Below are 19,678 nucleotides of genomic sequence, written 5' to 3'. Positions count from 1 at the left end.
CTACACAAAAACCTGTCAACCTCCATCTTGAATATACTCAATGACTGAGCATCCACAGCCCTCTGGGGTAGAGAATTCCAGAGATTCACAACCCTTTAAGTGAAGAAATTTCTTCTCATCTCAGTTTCAAATGGTTGATCCTCTATCCTGATACTGTGACACTGCGGCACAACTTCATTTTGAAAAATTAAACCGTTTTGTAGCAATTATTGTAAACATTTGAAATCCTCTTTCAATTGAAATATGAGGAAATGCAGGGATGTGGTAGCATATCCATTAGAACCTTCAATAAAAATCATGTTCATAGGCATGCATGTGGAGCTGACATCTGTTTATTGCAAACATTTTGGTGTTGTTTTAATTTTTTTAATCTATAATTTTAAGTACTGATAGATATCCAGAAAGAGCAAATCTTAATATAAACAATTCCAACTGATGTAGCTTATACTAAAAGCATGTTTTTGTATATTTACCAGTACTTACAATGTGTTTCACTCTAACTGTGCTTTTTTTGTTATTTTTGTTTTGTTTTTGTATTGTATTTTGTTTCTGGCCTTGGCTGTGGTATAACTTAAAGGTGACTCTGCTGACACATCAGGTAAGAAATCTAAAGTATTTGGGCTACATCCTTCTCTTCAACTACTTAAGGAATGCAAACTACACTTTATAATTAAAATAACATTCTCAAAATGTAATGGGCTATGCCTGTTAAAAGCAGTGTGCACAAGAAGCGTTAATATATTAGAAATAAGTAGCAGTTCAGTAATTTGGTTAGATTGGTTACTTACCAATAATTAAATCATTTGTCAAATAATAGTTTTCATGATGCATAAATATCTAATTTAATTGCACTGGGATCTTCAAAATAGTTATTTTTCTCGGACTTGTTAAATGACTGAAGATTATATTCAATTTCCATTAAAGAGCAGATAGTAATAAGAACTATAATGAATTATAAAAATCACTGCAATTTAGCTGAGTCATAAGTTACTGATAATAAATAAATCAAAATAAATTTTGAGGGATTAAGTAACTTTGTGTGTTTAAAAGGTATCAAAAGAAAGGTAGAAAACAAAAAGTTGTCCGTCACAAAATTGTAGAACTAATTTGTAAGATGAGCATTAACTGAAACACTCAAAGCAGATCTAAGGAGTCAGACTTAAAACATTGTTGCTTTTTGTGAAGTGCCTTGGGATGTTTTCCTGTGTTGCACCTGACTGGCATCAACATTAATTTGTATGTAGATATTCATGCATTAGTAAACCAGTGAAGGGTAGACACCTGTGAAGGTTTGTGGTGGAGTAACTTGTGTAGCATTGCTATGTCTGCCATCAATAGTTGTTCATTATGTTGCCACAAATTCCTTGTAATATGAGAGCTCCGAATTGGGAAGATCAGCTGTAACTCAGAGCACAGGAGGGCTCAAAAACAGGAGGGTGTTGGAGAAGGTTGATGAGCCAAGAATTGGGAAATTATGACCAGGTTTTGGGAACAATGGCCTGAATTTTTAGCTCAGCCAGTGGGCGCAATTGATGGGTCGGGAAATGGATCGCCGACCGCAGTTTCCTACTGGCTGGCCAATTAATGGCCAGCCAGCATGAAGCACACACTAAAAAGCTCATTGCTGCTGGGGGGGGGAGCGGGAGAAGGGTGGGCGATGATGTCAATGTGGGCATGGGCGAGTGCTTAGAGAAAGTTCCCTGAAGGCAGAGAGCTGCCTCGGGTAGCTGTAAACCCAAAAATATTCTAATAAAGTTTTAAAAAGCAGAAAAGTATGTCCGAGCATCACAATCAGGCACCTGAAAATATAGCTGATAAAAATGCTGACACAGATTTTTATTTTTATTTTTATTTCATTTCATAACGGAAACCTCATCCCGCTCTTGGATGAGGTTTCATGAAAATGTAAAGGCCGTCTGGCCGATTCGCCCATTCGCCAACCGTAAGGTCAGATAGCCAAAGAAAAACCGTAGACAACTGCGCTATTAATGGGCTTAATTACTTTCAACTTTTGCACGCACCCGCCAAGTGAAATATCATGTGAGTGCACAATGACATGAGCATAGTGGGGCTGTAAAGAGCGAGACTTCGCTGAGCAGAGCGAGACTTTACTGTGCAGAGTGGGGCTGTAAAGAGCAAGACTTTACTGAGCAGAGCGGGGCTGTAAAGAGCGAGACTTTACTGAGCAGAGCAGAGCTGTAAAGAGCGAGATTTTACTGGCAGAGTGGGGCTGTAAAGAGCGAGACTGTACTGAGCAGAGCGGGGCTGTAAAGAGCAAGACTTTACTGAGCAGAGTGGGGCTATAAAGAGCGAGACTGTACTGAGCAGAGCGGGGCTGTAAAGAGCAAGACTTTACTGAGCAGAGCGGGGCTGTAAAGAGCGAGACTTCACTGAACAGAGTGGGGCTGTAAAGAGCGAGACTTCACTGAACAGAGTGGGGCTGTAAAGAGCGAGACTTTACTGAGCAGAACGGGGCTTAAATTTAAGGAAATAGTCTTTTAATTAAAAACAAACAAAAAGTATGACAAGGGAGCTCAGTCCCGTGTGTTCTATGGCCTGCAGCATGTGGGAATTCTTAGACACACCTTGCAGTCCGGATGACCATGTGCAGGAATTGCCACCAGCTTGACCAGCTGAAGCAACGGGTTTCGGAGCTGGAGCGTCAGCTGGTGACAGTTCAGTGCATCCGTGAGGCTGAGGGTTACGTGGAAAGCACGTTTTTAGATGTGGTCACTCCGCACCTTAAGGAAGTGCAGTCAGAAAGGGAATGGATAACCACCAGTCAGAAGGAGGAAGGTAGGCAGATGGTCAGGAAAGCCCCAGAGTGCATCTCACTCGAACCATTTTTCTGTGTTGGAAAATATGAGGGTGAAGGTTCCTCTGGAGTGTGCAGCCAGAGACAAGTTCACGGCACTGTGGGTGGCTCAGCTGCAAAAGGGGGGAGGAGTAAGAGTGCAAGAGCAATCGTGGAGGAGACTCAGTAGTGAGGGGTGCACACAGGTGCTTCTACAGCAGTAGACGTGACTCCAGGATGGTATGTTGCCTCCCTGATATCAGGGTCAAGGATGTCACAGAACGGCTGCAGGACATTCTAAAGTGGGAGGGTGAACAATCAGAGGTCGTGGTTCACTTTGGTACCAAAGACATAGGTAGAATGAGGGATGAGATCCTGCAACAAGAATTTAGGGAGCTAGGTAGCAGATTAAAAAGCAGGACCTTAAAGGTTATAATCTATGGATTACTTCCTGTGCCACTTGCGAGTGAATATAGGAATAGGAGGATAGAGAGGATGAATGCGTGGCTGAAGAGATGGTGCAGGAGGGAGGGCTTTTGTTTCCTGGATCATTGGAGAAGGAGTGGTACTGGAGTTAATCTTAGGGAATGAAGCCGGGCAAGTGGCAGAAGTGTCAGTGGAGGAGCATTTCAGGAATAGTGACCATAACGCCAAGATTTAAGGTAGTTATTGGAAAAGGACAAAGATGGACCAGAAATAAAGGTACTGAATTGGGGGAAGGCCGATTTCAATATGATAAGACAGGATGTGGCCAAAGTGGACCGGGAGCAGCTGCTTGTAGGAAAGTCTACATCAGAGCACTGGGAGTTATTCAAAAAGGAAATATTGAGTGTTCAGGGCCAACATGTTTTGGTAACGGTGAAGGGTAGGACCAACAAGTCCAGGGAACCCTGGATGTCAAGGGATATGGATGATTAGATAAGGAAAAAAAAGGAGGCTTATGGCAGATACAGAGGGCTGAAAACAGCGGAAGCCCTAGAGGAGTATAGAAAGTATAGAGGGGTACTTAAAAAAAGTAATCAGGACAGTGAAGAGGGGGCATGCAAAAACACTGATAAAGGCAATATAAAGGAAAATCTCAAGGCATTTTATAAATTTACTTAGGGTAAAAGGATAACCAAGGAAAGAGTAGGGCCCATTAGGGACTAAAGTGGCAATCTGCGTGTGGCGCCAGAGGACGTAGGTGAAGTTTTAAATGAGTACTGTTCATCTGTGTTCACTATGGAGAAGGACGATGTAGGTGTAGAAATCAAGGAGGGGACTGTGATATACATGAACAAATTAGCATTGATAAGGGTGCGGTTTTAGCAGGCTTAAAAGTGGATAAATCCCCAGGCCTAGATGAGATGTATCCCAGGCTGCCATGTGAGGCAAGGGAGGAGATTGTAGGGACTCTGTCACTAATTTTCAAATCCTCTCTGGCCACAGGAGAGGTGCCAGAGGACTGGAGGACAGTGATTGTGGTACCGTTATTCAAGAAGGGTAGTAGGGATAAACCAGGTATTTACAGGCCTGTGAGTCTAACATCAGTGGTATAAAACTATTGGAAAAAATTCTGAGGGACAGGTTTAAACTCCACCTGGAGAGGCAGGGATTAATCAGGGATAGTCAGCATGGCTTTGTCAGGGGAGATCATGTCTAACAAATTTGATTGGATTTTTCGAGGAGGTGACTAGTTGTGTAGATGAGGAAGATGCAGTTGATGTAGTCTACATGGACTTCAGTAAGGCTTTTGACAAGGTCTCGCATGGGAGAATGGTCAAGAAGGTTAAGAGCCCATGGGATCCAGGGCAATTTAGCAGGTGGCGGAGAGTGATGGTCGAAGATTGTTTTTGTGATTGGAAGCCTGTGATGAGCAGTGTATTGCAGAGATCGGTGCTGGGGCCCTTGCTGTTTGTAGTGTACATTAATGATTTAGACGTGAGTATAGAAGGTATGATCTGTAAGTTCGCAGATGACACGAAAATTGGTGGTCATAAATATGAGGAGGAAAGCCTGAGATTACAGGATAATATAGCTGGGCCGATAGATGGGCTGAGCAGTGGCAAATGGAATCTAATCCTTGGGGGGACTAACACAGCAAGGGAATACACAATGAATGGTAGGATCCTAGGAAGTACAGAGGATCAGAGGGACCTTGGTATACATGTCCATAGACCCCTGAGGCAGAAGCACAGGTAGATAAGGTGATTAAGAAGGCATATGGGATACTTGCCTTTATTATCCAAGGCATAGAATATAAGAGCAGGGAAGTTATGTTGGAGCTGGAAAAAACGCTAGTTAGGCCACAGCTGGAGTACTGTGTGCAGTTCTGGTCGCCACACTATAAGAAGGATGTGATTGCACTGGAGAGGTTGCAGAGGAGGTTCACTAGGATGTTATCTGAGCTGGAGCGTTTCAGCTATGAAGAGAGACTGGATAGGCTAGAGTTATTTTCCTGAGAGCCGAAAAGGCTGCGGGGGGACCTGATAGAGGTGTACAAAATTATGAGGGGCATAGATAAGGTGGTTAGGAAGGAATTTTTCCCCCTTTAGCGGAAGTGTCGATAACCATGGGGCATAGACTTAAGGTAAGGGGCAGGAGGTTTAGAGGGGATTTGAGGAAAATAATTTTCACCCAAAGGCTGGTTGGGATCTGGAACACACTGAATGAGGGGTTGGGAGACGCAGGAACCCTCACAACATTTAAGAAATATTTAGATGAGCACTTGAAATGCCATAGCATACAGGGCTACAGGCCAAGAGCTGGAAAATGGGATTGGAATAGATAGGTGCTTGATGGCCAGCATGGACGCGATGGGCCAAAGGGCCTGTTTCTGTGCTGCATAACTCTAACTCTATGACTATGACGTCGGGACGCTCCCCCAATGTCCTCTCGTGCAATTTCACACCCGACTGGGTCGGATGCGTGCCCACCCGATCCAAGTAAAATTCAGCCAGTTAGGTCTATTAAAATGAGCCCTTAGGAGTTGGATTTTCTGTTACTGCATTTGGCATGATGAAGCCTGCCCAATTTTCCATCTGTCACAGGCTAGCGATTCTCCATTCTTCATGTTCTTCTTGGCTACAGCCAGACAATTTTTTTTACATCAAGTGCACTGACAAATTCTCTTGTCTGCAGAAACAGATTACCATTTACTCTTGTCTGCAGAAAAAGATTACCAGTTACTCTTGTCTGCAGAAGCAGATTACCAGTTACTCTTGTCTGCAGAAGCAGATTACCAGTTACTTTTGTCTGCAGAAACAGAGTACCAGCACATTACTAATATTTGCTCAAATCCAACAATTTATGTTTTTTCTAGTTAAACTGATGATAGAGCCCGGCATACAGAAATGGAAATAGAACATTGTTATTTAACTACTGCAAGATAAACCTCTCTCACAAAGATTACACAGAAGAACTGAACGTTCATGCAAAAATACTCGTGCATCAAATTCACTTCTAAGTTCTGTGGGCAGGGTTTTATGTCCCGTGGGCTGGCACGTGCCTGACCCGATCGGGCATAAAATAGCGCATGATGATGTCGGGCGAGCGTCCCGACGTCTTCGCACAATCACGCGATATTTTGGTTGGAGGGTGTGCGTGAGAGTCAGCAGCACACCCACCGACAATTAAGAGGCCTATTAAAGCCCTTAGTTAAATAATTGAATGTTTTTTGCTGCCCGTCCAACCTTCCAGTTAGCGGGTGGGCCAATCAGCAAGGTGGCCTTTGGACTTTTAATGAAACCTCATCCACGGGCAGGTTGATGGTTTCTGGCAGTAATTAACAAAACAGTAAAAATTTTTACACATCATTTTTAATATGTCCCTGTTCATGTGACTGAGTCACACGTGGGGGCATGTTTCTCTAATATTTAAAATCTTCGTTTTGGTTTCCACAGTTCTTCAGCTCCCTGAGGCAGCTCTGTGCCTTCAGGGAGCCTTCAGTACGCGCTCCATCACGCATGCGCAAACTTTTGCGCTCGCGCTCCTCCTGTCCCTACCCCGGCAGCGCTGAGCTCCTCAGTGAGCCTTTCCCGCAGGCTGGCTATTAAGTGGCCAGACAGTGTGAAATCCTGGTCAGGGACCAATCGCGGGCGATGGACCATTTCCTAGCCGCTCCCGGGCCCACCTGCCGCGTCCGCCTGACCAACGAAAACCCTGTCCTATGTTGTGTCTGGTTTGCCATTTAAGACTCTCATTTATCTTGTTATTTCTGAGACTGGAACACCATTTTGAGATTTGAGATTCAATAAAGAGTGCATGAATACTCAAATGTAAGGCTGTTTAAGAATAAGGGAAGCAGATTTTGCATGGCAGCGTTACCTTCCTGACCAGTGTTTCATTAATATTTAATGGATTGTATCAAACTCCAGTTGGACATGATAGGAAGTAAAACAAAGAGCCCATGGTGTTAGAGGCAAGGTACTAGCATGGATAGAAGATTGGCTGTCTGGCAGGAGGCAGAGAGTGGGGCTAAGGGGGTCCTTCTCAGGATGGCGGCCGATGACTAGTGAAGTTCCGCAGGGGTCAGTGTTGGGACCACAACTTTTCACTTTATACATTAATGATCTAGATGAAGGAACTGAGGGCATCCTGGCTAAGTTTGCAGATGATACAAAGATAGGTGGAGGGACAGGTAGTTTTTGAGGCGGCGGGGAGGCTGCAGAAGGATTTAGACAGGTTAGGAGAATGGGCAAAGTGGCAGATGGAACACAACGTGGGGAAGTGTGAGGTCATGCACTTTGATAAGAAGAATAGAGACATAGACTATTTTCTAAACGGGGAGAGAATTCCGAAATCTGGAGTGCAAAGGGACTTGGGAGTCCTAGTCCAGGATTCTCTTAAGGTTAACTTGCAGGTTAAGTCAGTAGTTAGGAAGGCAAATGCAATGTTGGCACTTATTTTGAGAGGACTAGAATATAAAAGCAGGGATGTGTTGCTGAGGCTTTATAAGGCTCTGGTCAGACCATGTTTAGAATATTGTGAGCAATTTTGGGCCCCGTATCTCAGGAAGGATGTTCTGGCCCTGAGGAGGGTCCAGAGGAGGTTCACGAGAATGATCCCAGGAATGAAAAGCTTAACATATGAGGAACGTTTGAGGACTCTGGGTCTATACTCGATGGAGTTTAGAAGGATAAGGGGGGATCTGATTGAAACTTACAGAATACTGAAAGGCCTGGATAGAGTGGACGTGGAGAAGATGTTTCCATTAATAGGAGAGACTAGAACCCGAGGGCACAGCCTCAGTAAAGGGAAGACATATGAGGAGAAGCTTCTTTAGCCAGAGAGTGGTGAATCTATGGAATTCATTGCCACAGAAGGCTGTGGAGGCCAGGTCATTGAGTGTATTTAAGACCGAGATAGATAGGTGCTTGATTGGTAAGGGGATCAAAGGTTATGGGGAGAAGGCTGGAGAATGGGGTTGAGAAACTTATCAGCCATGATTGAATGGCGGAGCAGACTCGATGGGCCAATTGGCCTAATTTCTGCTCCTATGTCTTATGGTCTTAAAACAAAAAAAAAGGTCCACATTGGACAGTTAAACATTTTAATCTTTGCAAATTAGTACAGCTTTACACGTTGATGATATAATATTACCACGTGTTAATTACAAAACTTGTTAAACTGGCAGATCATTACTATACCATCGGCGGGATTTTCTGCACCCGCCCACCACCGCGATCTTCCGATCCTGCCGCAAGTCAGTGGGCTTCTGGCTGGGGCGCTGCCTCGCCTGCGGAGGGTCCCACTCGCAACGGGGCCAGAAAATCCCAGCCCAAATCTTTCTGTACTGTCACCTAAGGAATGCATAATGCTGGATTTGGAGGAGAGGATGGATGACTCTCTTTGTGCCTTGCATGGGGTGCAAGATTGATATTGGTACAATGACACCGGCTTGCAGATTTTATATAGCTGATTATAGTATTCTTTTTCTCAGGTACTGCCCCACTGATTCATATTTGGGATGCCACAACCAAACAGACACATTCTGTGCTCCGGTGTTACCATTCTAAAGGTGTCTGCTGTGTCAGTTTTAGTGCCACAGGCAAACTCCTCCTCTCAGTAGGACTAGACCCTCAATTCACCATCACTGTCTGGAGATGGCAAGAAGGTGAGATGAACCCAGAAGACAGCAGAGGAGCACCAATGATTATTTAACTTGTTTATTACATTTTTATGGGTCAATAATCTCTTTGAATTTAGAGAAACTTAATATATGAATAATAAAAGAGAAGTTCAAGTAGCTGCATTAACATAATTATCATAATTTTAAATGCCAATCAAACTTGAACCCTAAAAGACTTTTAGAATGCTAAATGCAAAATATAATTGTAATTTATTTCAGCAATCTTTTTTCTTTTGCATCTACTTTACCTGCCTTTCTCCCCTAGGTATCAAAGTTGCCAGTAGAAGTGGTCACACCAAAAGAATTTTTGTTGCAGAATTCAGGCCAGATTCAGATACTCAATTTGTGTCAGTGGGGATGAAACATGTAAGGTTTTGGACCTTCGCTGGCAAAGCTTTACAGAGCAAAAAGGGCAACTTAAATTCAATTGAGGATGCCAGGATGCAAACAATGCTGGCTGTAGCTTTTGGAGCTGTAAGTACATTTTTTTAACCTTTTTTGAAAATATATTTATTATTTCATGGGATGAGGGCATCGCTGGCAAGGCCAACATTATTTGTTGCCCATGGGCCTAATTGCCATTGATTTAAGTGGCTTGCTAGGCCATTGCAGAGAGCAGTTAAGAGTCAGCCACATTACTGTGGATCGAGAGTCACCTATAGGCCAGACCAGGTCAGGACGACAGATTTCCTTCCCTAAAGAATTTTAGCGAACTAGATGGGTTCTTATGACAATCGACAACAGTTTTAGGGTCACTATGACTGAGATCAGCTTTTAATTCCAGATTTTGTTCAATGAACATTTGTCCCCAGAGCATTAGCCTGGGCCTCTGGATTACTAGTCCAGTGACATTGCCACTGTCTCTCCTATTGTATGGCGTATGTTAGATTTTTCTTTAAAGCTGAATCAAACCAAATATGTAGGTTTCTTTCTTTTTCGATCACATTGTTTTACATAGTCGGCATTAAAAGCTCCTAAAAATGACTTACAAGCCTCCCAAGAACAAATGAGTGAAAAGGTCAGAACATCAACCATTAGTTTTCTGCACATCAGTGCTACTAAGACATGTTTGGTGTTTACATTGCATGTACTTCTTTAGAAAAATTCATTTAATGTTTTTTTAGAAATTCTTAATTTGTACATTTGAAGGCTCAGTCTCTAATTGGTGAGTTCCAGAAATGTCAGAAATGCCTTGATAGAGCAGGAATTCTTAGTTATCATTTACTCCTCAAATTGATAATGTTCTAAATATTAAATATCAAGTGTCACATAGTAATTAAGTATGCAGTACATTATAATAGCACTTAAACGTATACTTAAGACAGCAGTTACAACTGAACCTGCTAGTTTAGTTGGAGGACTCAAACATGCTGCAGTTCTAAGTTCAGTACGTTATGAATCCAAATACTTATTACAAAAGTATTTATACATTTCCCTTATTCCCTCTACATGACAATTCCCTCTACATGACAATCCACACAACTTTGCATTAAATAATTATTTAAAGTAGGGGCGGGACAGGGAACCTATGGGCCAGATTCGGCCCATTGCTCAACTTCATCCGACCCGCAGCAAGGTTTCTAAAATATAGACTTATGACAGTAGCGCCTTAAAATGGCATTTATCATCATCATTATGAATTTGCTTCAGATGAAAGTGTCAGCTAAATTACTATAACAATATTTAACAATATAATAATCAAATTCAGCCATCACAAAACAACAGGTGAGTTGAACGTTTCTGTATTTTCTCTTAAAAAAAAAAGTTGATTTTTGTGTGTAGCTTGTGACTGATTTTGTCTGTGTGAATAGTCCATGATGAGAAAAAGGTTCACCACCCCTGATGTAAAGGTTCAAATACAACTCTATATATGCAGAATTTAATTAATATATCCCTCATTTATACTTCAGTTTCCCTTACTTAACTAGCTCTTTTTTTCATTCATACCAATTGAAATGGATAATGTAAACTCAGAAAGAAACCTAAACAAGATAATTAAAGGCTTTCATGGTATTAAAATCCTGAATCTCAGCCCTTCTGTTGTATAGAGTTGTTAAGTGCATCGTTATTACAGTGATTTGTTCCTTTTCAGTTACTGCGTGAAAACTAATCTGTCCTCTTGCAGAATAATTTGACATTTACGGGTACCATCAGTGGAGACGTTTATGTTTGGAGGGAGCATCTTTTGGTCCGAATTGTAGCCAAAGCGCATAATGGGCCTGTTTTCACGATGTACACAACATTACGAGATGGCCTGATTGTAACAGGAGGGAAAGAAAGACCGTGAGTAAAAAGATACATTGGCAACTCATTACATGTTTAGTCCAAGAATAAGCAGTGATGACTCCTTATGCACGTTGAAATATACACGATTTACAGGTTCACATCTGTTGAAGGGACTGGCCAAACTCATTTTCATATTTTTCTCTTCTCTTATTGTTATAACTCTGATGTAAATACTTCCAGCTGTATGATTTAGAGTAATATATGGGTACTGTCCATTAACCACTAAGATTATGGAGATGTGCAGTTCATTTATGCAACCACACTGTCCAATGATCTTTGTTCAATCAAACACAAGCGCAGAAGTTGAGAGTCCAATTTGTAACAGTACTCCAAAAATATCACAAGGTGCGGCAGAATGCTTTGAGCTCAGGTGTATTTCTGGAGTCAGCATTGTTTGTGTAACCGGTTTGAACTTGCAGGACAAAAACAATTGTTACTAGAGGGTAGAAAATCAGTCTTGCAGAAGGATTTAAAGGCTTAATGTACCTTAAAGGGGCAAGCATCATTATTTGTGAAGTAGCATTTCTGTGAGCATTTTAGAAGGACTCAAATGTCCTGTTTCTACCAAGGGACTGGAGTAGATGGTTACAGCACTGTCATCCCCATCCTTCCCATGGAAGTTCCCAACAAGAATGGCATGGGATGCTATGAGCAACGTGAAAACCATAACCTGGATTCAGAGTGGTAAAAATGACTCCCTGGCCTTCCCGAGTCAGCAAAATAATTCCCAGTGCAAAGCATCCACCATATTCCCCTTTCATCTCAGGTTCCATTGCTCTCACACATCTTTGAAACTCAAATTTTTCCAAATACAAAATCTTTCATGTCTCTATTTTACCTTTGCTTTCAGATCAATAAAATATAATAATCCCCTTCTAGTTACCTATGAAAATCCTGCAAGATGCAAACCTGTTTCTTTGCACCTCTGACTGTCCTTTGATATTCAAACAAACTCTCAACTTATCTAAAAATGCAAATATCTAACCTACTTACTTGTACCTCAAACCTAACACCTCTATCCTTTTCATGTTTTAACCTCCCCAGACAACTTGCCACCTATTAATCTCTGTGCAGCTTAATTAAATCTCTCATACAGATACACACACACACACACACACACACACACACACACACACACAGAATAACACAATATTCCCCAAAAAACAGATATTTTTAAAAATCCATTTCTCACAACCCCCAAAGTGCTGTTAGGGAATTCCAGGATTTTGACCCAGCAATGATGAAGCAATGGTAATATACTTTCAAGTCAAGAAGGTGTGTGACTTGGAGAATTTGGAGATGGTGGTGTTCCCATGTGCTTGCTGCCCTTGTCCTTCTAGGTAGTAAAAGTTTGTGGGCTTGAAAGGTGATTTCAAAGTTGCTGCAGTGCATCTTGTAAATGGTACAAACCACAGCAATGGTGTGCTGGTGATGAAACAAGTGAATATTTAACAACATCTTACATTGAGATTGCACATTTAATCTGAGGAACTCCTGCGGATGAGATGATTGGTCTCCAACAACCACTGCCATCTTTATTTTGTGCTAAGTATGATTCCAGGCCGCAAAGAGCTTTCCCCCGATTCACATTGCCTTCAATTTTACTCGGAATCCTTGATGCTGCACTTGGTCAAATGCTGTCTTGATGTGAAGGGCAGTCACACTCGCCTCTGAATTTCGGTTCTTTTGCCCATGTTTGGACCAAAACTGTAATGAGGTCAAATGCTCTTGTTCGGCACCCAGTGATGTTTTGCTATGTATGAGGCGCTAAATAAACGCGAGTTGCCTATTGTTGAATGGATAGCAATTCTTTTAGTACTAAACAAGATTGAGTAATTTATTTGCATTAGACCACCTTTATTTTTCCACTAAAATTAGCAAAAGAAAGGAATTTTAACTCCTGGATGTTCAAACTGCAGCAGTTCAAGAAGGTGGCTCACCACCACCTTCTCAGGGGCAATTAGGGATTGGCAATAAATGCTGCCCTAGCCAGTGATGCCTAGATCCCGCAAACGAATATTGAAAAACATAACACCAAAAAAATCTGATGTTTATGAAACTGGGACATTGGTTTTGTTTTATCAGGTCAAAGGAAGGAGGAGCAGTGAAACTGTGGGATCAAGAACTGAAACGTTGTCGTGCATTCAGGTTGGAAACTGGGCAGGCGATGGACACTGTGCGTTCAGTTTGCAGATGTAAGGTATGCCTATGGTCTCAGCTAAAACAAAGCTCACGCACTGTAGAGATTTATCAGCTGATGGGATTCAGTTGTGTACTTGCGACTCTGGAAGAGGTGAAGCACTGAGCGTAAGCCAAATATTAAATCAGAGGTGGACGTGAAAACTTTCAAGATTTAGATGCTTTTAGTTTTTTTTTAACCTGCTTTACACTCTGAAAATGAAGTATGAATATATTTGTAGAACTTGTAAAAGTCAGCTGGTGGCCATTGGTGTAGCAGGCAGCATTGATTCCATTAGGAAGGAGACATTAATTCACCAGTACCAGCTGTTCTATTCATTTATTGGGCTAAATCTTACTGGGAAAGGGTGTGTTAACAGCGCTTGCTGCTATTATTACAGTACACAAATTGGTAAGCACGTTCAGGAGATTAAAAGATACTGCATAGCTTATGAACCTCCAGAACTTTGCTTCACAAACAGCACCTGGCAATTGGCTTCCCCATTATTTGATGAGTGTACTGGATTTGCTCATTAATTGCCCATTAAACAGAAAGTTAGGGCTGGAACTTAAGTGTAAGTACATTTTTATCAAGTTGATAATTGTTAACATGATGCCAATCAACCTCTCTGGTTCAGATTGGGAACTATGTCAGTAGTTCAATTTCATTTCTGCATCGTAAATTGTTGATAGAGACATTTAAAAATGTAAAATTTTAATTTTAATATTCGTTCATTCTTTTCCTTTTTTTCTTAATCCTAACTTTACTTCCCTTGCTTTAGATTTCTTTCTGTACCTAATGTGACTCTAATTCACTCTCCTTCTCCTATGTTCCTCTTTTCTTTTGTATCTTTAAATTTCATTGGTTAAGGAGATACAGTCGGTCCCACCATTCGCCTAAGGTCTCTCAGATTCCCCGTTGTCCTCTCCAATGCTGTTATAAACTTGCATTTCCAGCAAATTATGGTGCAAACTATTTTCCGCTGAAAGGTGCAGGTAAAAACTTAACCAATATCGTATGTGGCAAGATGCCCCACTCCAGCAAGGTCTGGCTTTGGCTTGTCCTCTATTAATTTATTTAGTCCACTGGCTGCATTAACTAACTGGTGCTGACAACTATATTAATTTATTGAGGGAGATGGAAGAGAAGAGGAGGAAAAAACTGCAGGGTGTACGAGGGGTAACTGTGGATAAAGAGGGTTGGGTGGATCTGAGCCACAGCCAATTTTTCAATTGGTGATAGAAACAACTGCTCTCTAGCCAGGGGCCAGTTTCACCTGTGTCTTCTCATAGCATTAGGGGGAAGCGAGGGGTTTCTGTCTGAGAGTGGGGGGGGTGGTGTTCAGTTGGCCTTGATTGAGAAGTGGCAAGTGCCACAAGTTATTTTTCAGCATTTGGGAAGTGGAAAGATTTGATTCTCAGTGTGCGAGGTGAGTTACTAGTCACAGGGGGCAGGGATTGGTCCCAAATTTGTTCTAATTGGAAACTGGGGTGCAAACAGGAGGTGTGGATTTGTTCTTCACATGAGAAAGGGACAGGGCAAGTCTGTTTTCAGTGGCGGTGAGGCAAAGGCCAAGTTTTTTACTTTTGCTGTGATGTGAGTATGGTCATCTGCATCCTCAGTGGAACACACAAGATGACCAGGCTTTGGCCGCATGAGAAGGAAGGTGGCAGGACCTCTATCCTTAGTAGGGAATGGGAAACAAAGTTTTTGCTCAGTGGGTGAAGGGCGTGGTTATTTATTGGAATTTCTGCTAAGCAAGGTGGGGTTGTCCAGACCTGTGCTGAGAAGAGATGTTCCCATCCAACCTTGCAAACCCTACCATCAAATTGGGCAAGAGCAGTAATATTGTGAGAACGTCATTGGCTCCAAATAGCACACTATCCTGACTTGGACGAATATCATCATTCCTTCATAATCACGATGTCACTATCCTGAAATTCCTTACCTAACACTGATATGAAGGTAGTTCAGAGATATCTGTAGTGAAAGTTTTTTTTAAGATTTGATTTATTAACAGGGAAAAATTCTGGTTGGAACGAGAAATGCAGAGATCATCGAAGTCGGTGAGAAGAATGCTGCATGCAACATTTTAATTAACAATCACATGGATGGACCAATCTGGGGTCTTTCAACTCATCCTATTAAAGATATCTTTCTGTCTGCAGCAGAAGACGGGACTGTTAGGTTATGGGACATTACTGAAAAGGCAAGTGTGTAGTTTAAGTTGCAACACTAAAAGATGGATATTCACCAAGCAATTATTTTGGTAGTTAGTAATACTGTAATCACGTGTCAATATGTCACTGCCTTACAAAGTAATATATTGGGCAGAATCTTCTGGTCAGCGTGCGGGGGTGGTCTCTGCACGCTAACTCAAAAAGATGCACGGTCACCTCAGGCGTGCGTCCCATCATCACCGTGCGTCATTCTGATCCTCCATTCGGCAGGCACGCACCGGCTGAACTGTCAAAAGCATATTAAGGCCGTGAATAAACTAATTCAAGCAATTGTCAGGGCTGCCTATGAAACCTTAAGATTGGCGGGCAGGCAAAGAGCCCAGGCGGCCGTCTCATTTCTCATGAAACCTCATCCACGGGCGGGATGAGGCTTCATGAAGGGTTTATTAACTAAATAAAAATTGTTATTAAAATTCATAAGCATGTCTGAATTTTTTTTTATTTTTACCACCTTTTGCACTGAACTGAGGCCGCTCCGTGCCTCGGAGATTTCCTCCTCCCGCTGAGCGCTTCCAGGTGCGCGTCACACTGGGTGGGCCTTAATTGGCCCGGCCACGTAAACTAGCAGCACGCAGCCGAACGCGGGCGGCGATAGGCTCCACGCCCACTCCGCCCAAGGGGGAGAAAAGTCTCCCCATTGTTGTCATACTGAACAAGCCATTTTTGATGAAATAAGAGAAACAAGCCAATTGTAAGAAGGAAACCAGTAAGATGGCAGTTTATCCTAAATTGTATCTACAAATGGGAGCCTCATTTTCTAGTCTTATCTGCAAGTATATGAAAACAGGAACTATGATTTCATTATTTTTTAAAAATGCAGACGAGGTTATCGCTAGGATGTTTTAGTTCGGAAACAAATGTTTTCAATGGAAAATGAATCAATCATAAAGACGTAAAAAGCAATGGTATCGGGCAACTACATGGTATCAAATTTTATGGAAGGTACTGTGATGACTTTTGGAAATTGGCAGATTGAAAACGATCGTTGTGGAGGAAACTAGCTTTCAGTCTTTACTTATTGGATTTTAAGATTTAAGATGGCTTAACTCTAAAGTAAAATTACTTTTCTCCCCTCTTCAAAGTAATCATTGAAACATTTGACAGCATTAGAACGCTACACCAATAGTAAGCAAACTGAGAAATTTTGATGTGCATTTTTTAGCTCTAAGCCCTTATTTTTAATCGTGTAACAGAAGATGCTGAATAAAGTAAACCTGGGGCACCCTGCTCGAACAGTTGCCTACAGCCCTGAGGGAGATATGGTGGCCATCGGTATGAAAAATGGAGAGTTCATTATACTTGTGGTGACATCACTAACCATCTGGGGCAAAAAACGAGATAGGAGATCTGCCATTCAGGACATCAAGTAAGCAAATCAAGGCAAACTCAAGAATGTCAGGCATTAAAATTTGAAGCAGTACTGTTGGTCTTTATTAAAGAAAGACTTGCATTTATATAGCACCTTCCATGGCCTTAGGATGTCCCGAAGCACTTTGCAACCAATGAAGTATTTCCAAAGTATGGCCACTGTTGTAACTGAAGAATTGAAGTCATATTTAATATTGCATTTCAGTGTGCTGTGGAAAAGTGAAGCTGAAAGGGTGTTTCCTCTTGTAGGAGAGACTATATATAGGGGACACAGTATAAAAGTAAGGGGTCTCCTATTTAAGACGGAGATGAGAAGAGGTTTTTCCTGACGGCTGTGAATCTTTGGAACTATCTTCCCCAGAGAGTGGTGGAGGCAGGGTCATTGAATAATTCTAAGGCGGAGGTAGATAGATTTTTGACTAATGAGGGAGTCAAAAGTTATTGGGGATAGACAGATTGTGGAGTTCAGGCCACAGTCTGACCAGTCGTGATCTTATTGAACGGTGGAGCAAGCTCAAGGGGCCAAATGGCTAACTCCTGCTCCTAATTCCTATGTCTGTATGTTCGTTGGTGCTATCTTATTTTTAATCATATGTATTTGGGAAAAATAAAATATGCACTAAAGATGTATATAGCGTGACTGTTTATGTGGATAATTATAAAATAGTGGTATTTTAGCATCATCACCTTCACTGTGAATTTATAAAAGCGAGTTTCTAGGTGTCAGAAATGTTGCAATAACTGCTGCTGCATGGTTCTATAGGCTTATCCATTTGAGATAGATATAATAGGGATGCAATGATTTGATTAGAATGGATCACCTGGCTGTTTCTGCATAATTGTTGGATCTATGGACCTATCAGTCATAAGTTTGATTAATACCTACTAATAGTTTGAAGTCTTAATTATACTGCAACATTATGATAGTCATTTTATAAGTTTGCAAATAAATTACTCATTTTCTTTGCACTATATTTTTATGAAGAATGTATTTTGATGGTTAAAATCTTTTGTTCAGATTCAGTCCTAGCTCTCAATATTTGGCTGTGGGGACATGTGAGAATGCCATAGACTTTTATGACCTCACGCTAGGACCAGCACTAAATCGAATCAGCTATTGTAAAGATATTGCCAGCTTTGTTATCCAAATCGACTTCTCAGCAGACAGCAATTATATCCAGGTATTAACTGCAGTCTCTTTATTTTGACTACACAGGTTTTAAGAATCACAGTGCATGGTAGCATATTGGTTATGTTACTGGGCTAGTAATACAGATGCCTGGACAAATAATCTGCAGACACAAGTTTAAATCCCATCCTGGCAGCCGAGGAGCTAAAATTTAATTAAACAAAATTGGAATTAAAAGAAAAGTTAGTATTGGTGATGGTGAACATGTAACTATCGAATTGGTAGTTCATTAATGCCCTTTGGGGAAAGAAATCTGACATCCTTACCTGGTTTGGTCTAAGTGACTCCAGGTACACAGCAATGTGGTTGGTTCACTCTGAACAACTGAGTGGCTTGCTGGGCTATTGTAGAGGACAGTTATGAAGGCCCCAGTGTTTCTCAAGGGTAACTGAGGATATTCCTCACCAGCAATGCCTACATCCTGTGAATGAATTTTTTAAAATGCTAAAATCATGTGAATCAAGATGATCAATTGAATACAAGACGTTTTTAAAGCAGCTTGAAATAGATAATTCTCCTCAAAGACATAATATTTGTAGATGAAACGCATCCCTTAAGGTCATCTTTCAGTTTCAAAAAATGAAATACTTGTATAGTTTATATGAAATTCCTTGGATAAATGAAATACCTTGTATAGTTTAAATGCAATAAGCATTATTTCTCTGGATATAGAGAACATGATGTGTGCTAACCAATGAACTGTATCATATCTAGAATGCATGATAGGAAATATTGTGTAAAGGTTAATGTTTGCAGTACAGTTATCCATTTAATAAAGCCTACCGTTATTAAGAATTCAATCATCTAAACCAAAGCATTCAAGCAATTTTAATTTTTATGTGGCTATCTATCTGCTTAGTCAAGATTATTGATTTTACAGGTTTCTACTGGATCATATAAGCGACTGGTGTATGAGGTGCCTTTAGGAAAACAAGTTATTGAACAGTCTCAGATAGACAGAATAACGTGGGCTACTTGGACCAGGTGAACGAAATTTATTTGAACCTTAATGTACAGGTTTAGAAGGGGAGCACTAACAGTAGTTAGCAATACACTTTTATTGCTCAAAACTTAAGGCTTTTTGATGCGGCCTGGTCTGTCTTCTACAGCATTAACACTAATCATGATGAGCCCTTTTGCTATCAATGTCAAATAAAGAGCAAGGTCATGGAGAAGACCATTTGATACATTCAAGTTCTAACTTTAGTAGCTAAACTCTTCCATTGCAGCACCCAACTATATTTTGCACAGTTGCAATGTTTTTGATTCAGCTACACTGCCCAAATACTTATCATTTGGTAAAGAAATTCTTAATTGATGTTTTTTCAAAATATTTTCCAAAAGTTTCTTCCAGTTCTACTTCCTAGTTTTATTTTCAAGTAATGATTTGTGTATAAGGTAACCATGCAATTTATAATATTTTATGCATGTCAAAGCCATTTTAAACATGCTTCTTCTGCATTGTAAAGCTGGGCTGTACAAGTTTACTGCTACCATCACGTTACTGCTTCCC

At 41.2% G+C, this 19,678-nt stretch overlaps 1 protein-coding gene across 4 annotated transcripts in view; it reads left to right on the top strand.

Annotated features, from left to right (window-relative positions):
- eml5 (EMAP like 5) overlaps window positions 1–19,678 on the top strand; it is a 192,310-nt gene that overhangs the window by 164,721 nt on the left and 7,911 nt on the right. For 3 of the 4 annotated variants that reach the window (XM_041214374.1, XM_041214375.1, XM_041214376.1), the window contains 9 exons: window positions 578–598; window positions 8,715–8,888; window positions 9,169–9,377; window positions 11,029–11,186; window positions 13,275–13,389; window positions 15,389–15,577; window positions 16,802–16,974; window positions 17,995–18,157; window positions 19,046–19,149. In XM_041214374.1, the coding sequence (XP_041070308.1) occupies window positions 578–598; window positions 8,715–8,888; window positions 9,169–9,377; window positions 11,029–11,186; window positions 13,275–13,389; window positions 15,389–15,577; window positions 16,802–16,974; window positions 17,995–18,157; window positions 19,046–19,149 (1,306 nt within the window). The remainder of the gene's footprint in view (window positions 1–577; window positions 599–8,714; window positions 8,889–9,168; window positions 9,378–11,028; window positions 11,187–13,274; window positions 13,390–15,388; window positions 15,578–16,801; window positions 16,975–17,994; window positions 18,158–19,045; window positions 19,150–19,678) is intronic. The other variant, XM_041214377.1, reaches the window with a different exon arrangement.

This window comes from Carcharodon carcharias, chromosome 20 (genome assembly GCF_017639515.1).
Source record: "Carcharodon carcharias isolate sCarCar2 chromosome 20, sCarCar2.pri, whole genome shotgun sequence".
Classification (NCBI taxonomy): domain Eukaryota; kingdom Metazoa; phylum Chordata; class Chondrichthyes; order Lamniformes; family Lamnidae; genus Carcharodon; species Carcharodon carcharias.
This window is presented reverse-complemented; position numbering and strand designations above follow the sequence as displayed.